The 11453-nt window shown below is 33.7% G+C and overlaps 6 protein-coding genes across 6 annotated transcripts; all 6 read left to right on the top strand.

Annotated features, from left to right (window-relative positions):
• Positions 1–417: 417 nt before the first annotated feature.
• Positions 418–957, top strand: TM35_000061230 (uncharacterized protein; the record flags this gene model as incomplete). The annotated part of the gene is made up of 1 exon (XM_029023160.1): positions 418–957. One exon carries the CDS (start codon positions 418–420, stop codon positions 955–957), a length of 540 nt encoding a protein of 179 aa, XP_028885184.1.
• A 677-nt stretch (positions 958–1634) lies between these two features.
• On the top strand, positions 1635–4346 carry TM35_000061220 (uncharacterized protein; the record flags this gene model as incomplete). Its single annotated transcript, XM_029023159.1, has 1 exon — positions 1635–4346. One exon carries the CDS (start codon positions 1635–1637, stop codon positions 4344–4346), a length of 2712 nt encoding a protein of 903 aa, XP_028885183.1.
• An 800-nt stretch (positions 4347–5146) lies between these two features.
• Positions 5147–6400, top strand: TM35_000061210 (uncharacterized protein; the record flags this gene model as incomplete). Its single annotated transcript, XM_029023158.1, has 1 exon — positions 5147–6400. One exon carries the CDS (start codon positions 5147–5149, stop codon positions 6398–6400), a length of 1254 nt encoding a protein of 417 aa, XP_028885182.1.
• A 951-nt stretch (positions 6401–7351) lies between these two features.
• On the top strand, positions 7352–9034 carry TM35_000061200 (uncharacterized protein; the record flags this gene model as incomplete). Its single annotated transcript, XM_029023157.1, has 1 exon — positions 7352–9034. One exon carries the CDS (start codon positions 7352–7354, stop codon positions 9032–9034), a length of 1683 nt encoding a protein of 560 aa, XP_028885181.1.
• Positions 9035–9499: 465 nt separating this feature from the next.
• TM35_000061190 (uncharacterized protein) lies at positions 9500–10336 on the top strand (the record flags this gene model as incomplete). Its single annotated transcript, XM_029023156.1, has 1 exon — positions 9500–10336. The coding sequence occupies one exon, from the start codon at positions 9500–9502 to the stop codon at positions 10334–10336; it is 837 nt and encodes a 278-aa protein (XP_028885180.1).
• A 567-nt stretch (positions 10337–10903) lies between these two features.
• TM35_000061180 (uncharacterized protein) lies at positions 10904–11452 on the top strand (the record flags this gene model as incomplete). The annotated part of the gene is made up of 1 exon (XM_029023155.1): positions 10904–11452. A coding segment is annotated over one exon (549 nt), but the record flags the coding sequence as incomplete, so codon positions are not given.
• Position 11453: the final 1 nt, after the last annotated feature.

The raw sequence follows: 11453 nt of genomic DNA, 5'->3' as shown, positions 1-11453 counted from the left end.
TATATATATATATATATATATATATATATTGGGTGAGAATTTAATGGAATACATAATTATCTTTTTTTTTTTTTTTACTGTTGTTGTTATTGTTGCTATTCTTTCTCTCTGTTGATTCTGAGAGTAATCCAGACAGAGAGTTAATAACGTGAACAAAATAAATAAAAATAATAATAAATAACATCAACTATACCATCCCTTTCATCCTATCAATATATATATATCATTGGGTGTACTCTTCCTTTGCTCTTAATTTCCCACACCTTTTTTCCTCCATCCATATATATATATATATATATATATATATATATATATATATATATATATATTCACACATACACACACATTCACATAGAGATAGTTAGTTCAATTTATATAATTAATAAAAATAAAATAAAATTAAATAAATAAATAAATATGAGGCGGTCTACCCTCCTCTGTGGAGGATTTACCATGAAATATAAAAAAGGCACTGGTCTCTGGGATGAAGATCACGTAAATGATTATAAATCCAATCGCTATCTCACTGCCCGTGCCACTATGCGTTGGTATTATGAAATGGAAAGACAACAAACCCGTAATAGTCTAAACGCACGGCGAAGTACACAAAGTCATTATAATAATAATGGATTACATCATAGTGGAAAAGGTCCCTTTGAAAGAGAAGCAGAAAGACAAGGAATACAAGTAGAGAAATATCCATTGACCACCACTACAGGAATTACACGAGTAGCAGAAATGGTAATATTAAGAAGATTAGAATTAGAAAAGAAAGCAGAAGAAGAAATGGGAAAACAAAGAAATCAATTAAAAGAAAAGTATACAACACCAACAGAATGGTATGATGAGAAGAAAGGTCCATTAAATCCAGAGTTTCTACGATGTATGCAATCGCATTATAAAGTAGATATCACAACTCTTCCAGATACTCCACTTATAAAGGCAGAGAACAAATAAACAGCAAGTCTTAAATAAATAATAAATAATAATAAATAATAAAAGAGAGAGAAAGCTATATTAGGGAAAGGAAAGGGATAATAAGAAAAAAAAAAACATAATTATTTTCATGGTCTGATTTTGGTTTTTTTTTTTTTTTTTTTTTTACTCTGTTTTCCTATTGCTCTTTATCTATCTATCTATTTATTTATTATTATCATTATTAATATTTTATGTTTTCTTGTTAGTATTATTGTTGCTGTTATTATTATTATTATTATTATTATTAGTGTTGGTATTGTTTTTTTCTCTTCACATACTGTGAAGTCTGTTAAACTACCTTGCGGTGATCACATTTCGCTCCTTTTCTCTTTTTCTCTCTCTTACTTACTTAACTTCTGCATATACATATTCGAAACTTCTCCCATTTTCTTCTTTATTTTTCATCATCACTTATTATCTGCCTTCTTCTTTATTATTATTATCACTATTACTATTATTATTATTTACCTTCTTTTCTTCTTCTTTTCTTTCTTTTTTTTAACTCCATAGTCTGTATGATTCTTGTAGAAAGAGGTACTTTCTTACCTTTTCTTCTTTAATTATTTAATTATTATTATTATTATTATTATTAATTGGGCCTTTTTTATTATTATTATTAGTAGTAGTAGTAGTATTAGTAATAGTATTAGTATTGGATGGCGCAGTTGATTCCATATGATATTCTCTACACCACTAGTGAAGATGAACACTTTCCCATTTCGGAATTAAGTCTCGGTCATTTACAGCCACACTCCTCCTCTTCCACTTCTTCTTCTGCTGCTACCACTACCGCAGATAATACTAATAATAATAATAATAATAATAATAATAATAATAATAATAATAATAATAATAATAATAATAATAGATCGACTTCTGTATCTCGTACTCGTAAAGGTTGGCAAAGTGCACGAAATGCAAAGATGCCACAAGCAATTGTGCTTCGACTTCCTGGAAGAGTAGAAATTACACAATTACGAATTCTCAGTCATGAATATATGATCGCATCTAGTGTAGAAGTACGATTATTTGCCTTAACAGGACCGGAAATGGAAACTCATCCACCATCTTTTCGTAGTGTACGGTTTATGAAACTTGGAGCAGTGAATTTTAATAATAATGAACACTCGCATTACCGATCAAAAGAACGAAAAACCATTCATTTACAGGCAGAAGCATATTTTGTTAAACTTCTCTTTAATACACCTCATCCTAATCCAAAGAATCGATTTCATCAGGTGGGTATTTATTCTATAGAAATTACTGGAAAGATTCTCTCCCGTGTGAGACATCATGCAGATCCGGCGTTAGTAAAAGGTGTCTTTACACCTCAATCTAGTGAAGAAAGACATGAAACACCTGTAAAGATATTAACTATACCAAGAGAAGGTGCGAGTCCATCATCATCATCTTCTCAACAACAATATCAACAATATCCATATCAACAATATCAACAATATCAACAACATCGTCCAGTTTCTCCTCCATCACCGTTAACACCAGTAAAGGATGAGATGATGATGATGATGATACCTCAAGGAAGTAGTAGTGTTGGTGTGGGTGTTGGTGATATTCCTCCATTTCGTTCTGTTCGTATATTAGAATTTGAAGATTTCTTTATTCGTCGTTCAGAGGAATTACTCACATTAAAAAATCAAGCCGTAGCGATTGAAAACTATGAAATAGCTAAACTATGTCGTGATCGTATGAATCTTATGAATCAATACTCAATACGTATTTATCAACTTGAACAAGATAAGGTAGAGGCTATTATTGAAGAAGACTTTGATGCGGCAAAACAGGCAAAGATCGCAATGGATACTTTAATGGAAAAAGTCTATCAAGATGTTCAATTACCAAAGACTCTGAAAGAATTAAATACAGATTATAAGAATGGGAAAGAAGTTATTCAAAATGGTAAATCTAATGGTATGGATAGTCGTGGTCCTAGTCGTAATAATAATAATCATCATCATCATCATAATAGTAGTAGTAGTAGTAGTGATGATGATAATGATAATAATAATGAGGAGGATGAGGAGGATAAAAGTCATGATGAATTAAAAAAGGTAAAACAGAAGAAAAGGAATGGAACGGCAGAGAAAAAAAAAAGTGATGATATTCATACAGATAGTGATAATAGTGAAAGTAAGGATACGGCAATACCTTTAGTATCCAAGTATGTGCAACGAATGACCCAACTTGTACGAGATCTCTCACATGAGATTGATGATATGGAGACAGAAGCAACAACAAAAGCCGGAAGAAACTCCGATTCCTCTTCCCCTTCTTCTGCCGCAACAGGAGAAAAAGGAAAAAAGGGTAAAAAAGAAAAAGAAAAAGGAGGAGATTCATTATTAAATGAAACTTCCATTTTATCTGAAACTCAATTACCACAATGGGAACGTCCAGTGGCGGATCTCATTATGAAATTATCTGGAGAAATGGAATGGCCTTCTCAATTAGGCGATGAGGTGCGAAACTCACGAGAGGCAATGGATCTCATCGCGGCTGTTGGTCATTTTACTACTGCCTGTCTTTTTAGTAAACGATTTATTTTACGTGAAAAGGCATTAGAGGCATTATTAGATCATATGACTCCATTATATACATCTACACCTGCTGCAATAGAACAGGCGGTATTACGTTTCTTTGATATGAATAATTATGGATTACAAGATACCATTCCCAGTGTGGTAGCAACAGCCTGTGCATTTGTTCGTATGGTATTAGCAAATGAACATAAATGTCTAACCGCTATACTTGCACCTGTAGTGAATCTCTTACCACGATTATTATGTTGTGCAGCGGATTCGCATCCACGTATTCGTGAAGAGGCCCGAACAACTCTTACATTGTGTGTAAAAACGCCTGCTGTTACGAATGCTACGATTCTTCTCGCTGTATTGGCAGATCCTATTGATAAGGAAAGACGGCGACGATTATCTGTGAATAGTAGTAATAGTAATCCACGTGTGCAACTGGCACGATTGGCTTTATTGGAAGAAATGATAACAACAGGTAAAACCGCATTGCGTAGTAATGAAGATACATTATGGGCAAAATTACTTATTCCTTGTTTAAATCATCAAAATCATGAAGTACGGGATCTCGCTATCTCTGTAACAACCTTCCTATTAAAGGAACGAAAGATCGTGTTCACAGAGAAACGAGCAGCTAATATAGATAACGTGGCGATAAGAGAAGAATTACAGGGAATATCAACAGCAGCAGGAATAAAAACAACAAAAACAACAACAACAGGTGTGAAAAAAACACCCACACGATCTTCTTCATCCACTTCTGCTACAGCAGCGCCTCCTCGAGTGCCATCTTCTTCTGGAGATGGACATATCACCGCCCGATAGCGTGAAATATATATATATATATATATATATATATATGGGTGAAGACAAAAGAGAGAAAGAAAAGAGAAAAAAAGGTAAAGAATAATAAAAGAAAAACAAATCTTTTTTTTTTCTATTGGGCCATTCCTTTTTTTTTGTAATAAAGTAGCTGTACAAAACTCCATTCTCTCTCTCTCTCTCTCTCTCTCTCTCTGTGTGTGTAAATGGGTGGGTGTGTGGTTAGAGATATGGAGGGGAAATAATTGAACTTTTTTTTTATTTTGTGCTTCTTCTGATTTTTCTTATTGTTATTGTTATTGTCTGCTTGAAGTTTTTTTTTTTGTTTTTATTAATGTTATTATTATTGTTATTGTTTCTTTGCGCTTTTTTTGTTTTTTTTTTGATATACACTCTAGACAACTCCTTTTCCTTCTTCCCCCCCATATTTTTTTTTTGTTTTTGCTACGGAGTGGGGGAAGATAAGCAGGATTGGAGTGTCCAAGATGTGTACCTTCGCGTATCTGTCACTATATATATATATATATATATATATATATATATATATTTATTTATATTTATATATATATTACTCTGTAAGTGGTATTATTATTATTATTTGTTTATTATATATATATATATATATATATATTCTTTATGAGATCTTTTTCTCTTTCTCTTTTCCTCTCTCTCTCTCCTTCTATATATATATATATATATATATATATATATATGTATAATAGGAAAATTTCACTGAAAAAAGAAAAGCAGAGAAGTTTTTTTTTTTTTTTTAAGAAAAAAAGAAAAAAGAAGAATTAAGAGTCATGGATCAAGAGAGACAACCCGATGTGATGGTCAATGTTGATCTAACCCAAAAGGAACTGCAAGGGGAAGTGGAATGGAAAAAACAAGTTGAAGTAACCCACAGAGAATATCAACGTCTGGATGATCCCGATAATGAACGCATGGGTGAATTCAAAGCCCCAGGGAATGTGAAGATCGATCAGTATGAAAATAATAATAATAATAATAATGGCAATGTGTATAATGATCCTAATATACTGGAGATGAAAGCTCCACGGGATGGAACAAGTGTTCTCCATTATGAGGACTACATACCAAATATTAATAATAATAATTATAATGAGGCAGCCCCAGCAGCAGCCGCAGCTGAAGCCTCCGTAATGTATAATTCCACAGACAGTCCAAACGCACAATTACCTAAATGGGAACGTCCAGTGGCGGATCTCATTATGACATTATCAGGAGAAATGGAATGGCCTTCTCAATTGGATGAAGATGCGAGAGAATCCAGAGAGGCAACAGATCTCATTGCGGCTGTTGGTCATTTTACTACTGCCTGTCTTTTTTGTAAACGTTTTATTTTACGTGAAAAGGCCATTCAAGTTATCATGGATCATATGACTCAATTATATACATCTACACCTGCTGCAATAGAACAGGCGGTATTACGTTTCTTTGATATGAATAATTATGGATTACAAGATACCATTCCCAGTGTGGTAGCAACAGCCTGTGCATTTGTTCGTATGGTATTAGCAAATGAACATAAATGTCTAACCACTATACTTAAGGCGGTGGAAAATCTCTTACCACGATTATTATGTTGTGCAGCGGATTCGCATCCACGTATTCGTGAAGAAGCAAGAAGAACACTTGTGATGTATGTAAAAACAGAGACAGTACCAAGAAATACAATTCTTCTCGCTATATTGGCAGATCCTATTGATAAGGAAAGATTACGATGGCAACCGAGTAGCAGTATAACGATTACACCTCGTGTACAAGTGGCACGATTGATGTTATTGGAAGAACTTATCATTACGGGTAATATTTCACTACGTGAACATGATAAAGTACTCTGGACAAGATTTCTTATTCCATGTTTAAATCATCAAAGTCAGGAAGTACGAGATTTGGCTTTATCTGTGACTACGTATATGTTAAGAGAGCGACTCACTTCAATGACACCAAAACGAGCGTCTAAAATTTACAATGTAACTATTCGGGATCAACTTCAATCTGTGGCTACAGTTGTGGCACGTGCTGCACGATGATTATTATTATCATCATCATCATCATCATTCCGAATCTCCCCACTTCTTTCTTTCTTTTCTTATTATTATTATTATTATTATTATTATATTTTCTCCCTTTATTTAGATTATTTGGCATTATCAAGTTAATGAAAAGATCACCTCTACCATATATATATATATATAGTTTCTTTTTTTTCTTTTTTCTTCAACAGGCTCCTTATTTATTAAAAGGACAGATTACTTGAGTGAGTGGGGGGTGGGGGTCACTGGAAAGAACAACAAAAAAAACGAGTATCATTGAGCCGACCGATATTGGGACTAATAAAGAGGGTTTGTAAAAAAGAAAAAAAAAAACAGAATGGTATTGAAGATTCTTTTTGAACGTTCGTTTTTTTTTTTCTTTCTTTTTACTACTTTCCATCGTCAGTTCCCTTGTTTGTTTGTTTGTTTTTCTTTTTTTTATTAATTCGAGTTTTTTCTTTTATGTTTTTTTTTTTTTTTTCTTCCTTATATTCGATGTGTATCTAAACAAAACCTTCCTCCCTCGTTTTTGGCTATTACTCCTGAAGGGAGGAAAAGAAAAGTAGCATTATTAAAGTATAGTGACAACGTAAAGTTACGATTCGTATAGTTTCTTTTATGGGCTATGGTCCTTTTTGTAAAGACTCTCTTTAATAATAAACACACTAAATGGAAAGAAAGTAGAGGAAAAGAAAGAGAAAAGTAAATATGCTTAGATGTGTGTGTGTCTCTTCATAAAGATTTCTTGTTATGTCAATATATATATTATATATAGGTGATTCTGTTTATTCCTTCTATTAGGAAATGAATTATGTATTCTTTCTCTCTCTTTCTTTCATTTCTTTCTTTTTTCAGGTAGAGTTGATTTTATCTGGAAATCACCCCGAAATATAAGGTGAAAAAAAGAAAAAAAAAGCTGAAGCAGCAAAAGCAAAAAAAAAGAAAAAAATGAAACGCATGACGAATCCACATGCCTCAACAATACATCAACAACAACAACAACAAGAGTTGGATTTGGATGATGATCCGCAGGGAGCCTATGTTGATCTGGATGATCCCAATAATGAGATTCTCGATGAAAGTCACCTCCCAGAAATTGATGATGATGATGACTACGATAATGAAAATGAAGAAGTCACTGCTGAAACAGGTGGTAATAATGGAACCACTTTAAAGAAACGTGCTGGTAAAGGTATTCACTTTAAACAAGGTGAAGTGAATGAAAATGAAGAGAATAATATAGTTGAAGAAGAAGAAGAAGAAGAAGAAGAAGAATTGGCTGGTGAGGATCTTAATGATATGCCTGATCGTGAACCCGAACGGGATGATGCCTTGTGTGTTTTTCATACACCAGATGCCCAACCCGTACATGCCGTAGCGGCTCACCCACGTGATCCTCATCTCTTCGCTGCTGGTGGTGAAAGTGATGATGTACACATCCTGCGATTTAGCTATAATAATAATAATAATAATAATAATAATAATAATAATAATAATAATAACGCAGAAGAAAAAGAAAAAGAAGGATATGTGGGAAATGTACGTGTGGTGGCGGCTTTACGTGGATGCCATACAGACACCGTGGCGGCAGTGGCCTTTTCACCGGATGGTAGTATGCTCGCCTGCGGTGGTGTGGATGGTGTTGTTTCTATTTGGTCTACCACTACTTGGCTACAAGAAGAAGAAAACGAAAAACAAGAAGAAAATGAAAAACAAGAAGAAGCCAAAGAATTATGTGGTCTTAGTAGTGAAGTTCTTTCTCTCCTTTGGCATCCCACCAGTCGTGTTCTTGTCGCCACCGCAGCAGATGGTCAAGCAGCAATGTGGAATGCCATGAGTGGAGCTCTTGCGGTTTATTTCAGTGGACATAGTGGTTCTGTTAACTGTGCTGCTTGGGCTCGTCATTATAAACGTATTGTGACTGGCGGTGGGGATGGAGATGTGATGGTGTTTGCCCCGCGTACAGGAGCTGTGGAGGCTCGAGTGGCAAAAGGACTTTCACCGGAACGTGCACCTGTTACCACACTCTGTTGTTTAGGCTGTTCTCTTAGTAATAATAATAATAATAATAATAATAATAATAATAATAATAATAATAATAATAATAATATGAATAATAATAATACACATGGACAGGAAATGGAAGAAGAAGATGATGTGGATGATCGTTGTGTGGTGGGATGTGAAGATGGAAGTATGCATGTGATTGCCCTTCGCAGTGGACGTGCGGTAGCGACATTGCAGGAAACACATTCCCAAGCCATTGAAAGTTTACGCATGACAGATCGTGATATCACTCCAAGATTACTTCTTTCTGCCTCTTGTGATTGTAAAGTGGCGGTTTGGGGTGTAGTGGATCTCACTTTACGCGTGGTTATTCACGTTGGGGAAAGTGTTATTCCAGCACGATGGATGCGTGGACATTTACTGGTCGCTGGTTGTAGTGATGGAGAAGTACGCGTCTGGGATGGACGGGCTACGGAACAACAACCACGTGTACGATTAATGGGTCATCGTCGAATGATTCTCGATCTCGCCGTACCAGAGAATAATAATAATAATAATAATAATAACGGTCTGATTGTAACGGGAAGCGATGATGGTACGGTACGTTTCTTTTCACTGCCTTAGCTTTAGGTAATAATAGAGAAAAAGAAGTATATATATATATATATATATTCCTTATTCTTCGCGTAAAATATTTCACATAAAGGGAAGAAAGGGAAAAATGGAGGAAAGAAGAAAAAGAAGAAAAGGATATACAATTTGATATTTTGAAGTTAAATAAAGATATAAAGGTTAAGGAGTGTTCAATTCATTTTTTTTTTTTTTTTATCCCCTCACCTTCTCCCTTTATGCATTATTTTTCCCATATTTGTTCTTTTTATTGTTATCATTATTATTACTATGATTATTATTAGTGATAAAGAGGTGTGGTATTATTATTTTTTTTTTTGTTTTTTTTTTAACGGACACTAATAATAATATCTTTTTCTTTTTTCCTTCCTTTCATTCTATTCTATTTTTTTTTTTTTCACAATATTGGTGAATTCATATATATATATATATATATATAAACTCAAATCAATTAGAAAGATGGAAGAACACCCAGTAGAGGAGGATGTAAATGAAATCAATACAACACTTCTAGAATTACAAGATGCCCTCACAGCCGCATTGCGAGAAACCGGCGTTTTGGGAAAATTAAGAGCTCAACTTCGTGCCTCTGCCATTAGTGTTGTGCGTGGGGATTCACATTTACGAGATGCGGCCGTTTCTTCTGCAGGGAAAATCATGCAACCCGCCTCTCTTTCTCTAGAAGCTCGAGTGGCATTATTATTAATGGAAGACTTTATGCGTGTACATGGACTACTTCACACAATTGGGGTATTTGAAGCGGAGAGTAATGTATGTTTAATAGGAGAAACAGAAAGAGCCACAATGAAAGAAATGCAATCGCTACAACAACAACAACAACAACAACAACAACAGAGTTCTGGAGAGAAATCGATATTAGAGAAATTGATTGCCAATACACTACAGAGAGATAAACCTATTATACTACAGGGAACATCTACAGGATCTTCATCTTTATCTTTAACACCACCAGAGCATTCTGTGCAGCCTTCAAAAGAAATAGAAATAGAAGAAGAGAAAGAAAAAGAAGAAAAAGGAAAAGAACAACAACAACAGTCGACGATAATGAAGATGGGGATGATGAACAACAACAATATCAACAACATCAATAATAATAATAATAATAAGGAAAAGGAAAAGGAAAAGGAAAAGAAGGAAGAACAAGAGGTTCCGCATAATATAGAGATTATAGATGAATTAAAGGAATATGATGATTCTGTTGATTTTAGCGATATTAGTATTGAGGATATCTCATCTATGAATAAGACTTCATATGATTATATGGAGAACTTTTAATGAGAGAGTGTAATCCTAACTCTATTTCTTTCTTTCTCTTCTTAATGGATTTATTCTTTCCTTCTTCTTATTATTTGTGGATTGTTGTTGATGTTGTTGTTGAGATGTGCTGGGGATGAGTGTTTTCTTATTTACTGTTGCGGAGAAGAGAAACAGAAAAAGAAAAAAAAAAAAACAATGGAATTAAAAAGAGAAAGAAAAGAAAAAAAAAAAAGACGATCATGATGATGTTTACCGGTAGAAACATATAGAGACAAAAAAAAAAAAGAAGATATAGTGATAATAAAACGAAAGGAGGGTGGGTGGAATGTAAAAAAAAAAAAAAAAAAAAAAAGTTAGTGATTCTGTTCTTCTTTATTTTAATCTGTTTCTTTTTTTTTTTTTCTTTTTCTTTTCTTTTTTCTTTTATATTGATGTGTTTACATCTTGGAATATACATAAAGTGTGACTGTGTGGGGGTACTTCTCTCTTATAGGGCAGGAAAGAATACAGAAAAAAAAAAAAGAGAAGAAATATATATATATATATATATATAAAGGAAAAGAAAAAGAAAAAAAGAAAAAAGATATGGTTCTCCTCCGCCGCTCTTCTGTTGTACTCCAACACTTCCGTCGCTCTTCTACTCTCTATAGTAGTAGTAGTCATTATAGTAATAATAATAATAGTAGTCGTACTACTGCTGCTGCTTCTTCTTCTATTCCAGCTGAAAAATTAGAATTATTATTACAACGATGTGGTCTTCACAGTATAATAGATGCTCATGGTGGTTCTGATAACTTTGCTCGTATAGTTCATTCTCATACAGAGTATCAACTCTTTGCTCCTCTCTTTACACCATACTTTACCATATCTCATCATCAATTAACAATGTTGGGAGATACCATTATGGATGATTTTCTTACTCGTGCTATTATGGATTATGCTATACATATGGGATTAGTATTAACTGTAAATGCCACTAGACAATTAAAAGCCGTTTTACATAATCACTTTACACTCCGTCTCTTTGCAAAGGAATTACACTTTGATGAATTAGTCGTTCCATTGGAATTTTATACTTCTACTCATAATAATAATAATAATAATCATCATCATCATAATAAAGAAAAAGAAAAAA

This window comes from Trypanosoma theileri (genome assembly GCF_002087225.1).
Source record: "Trypanosoma theileri isolate Edinburgh chromosome Unknown TM35_Tth_6_V1, whole genome shotgun sequence".
Taxonomy (NCBI): domain Eukaryota; phylum Euglenozoa; class Kinetoplastea; order Trypanosomatida; family Trypanosomatidae; genus Trypanosoma; species Trypanosoma theileri.
The sequence above is the reverse complement of the archived record's forward strand: the minus strand, read 5'-3'. Positions and strand labels throughout refer to the sequence as shown.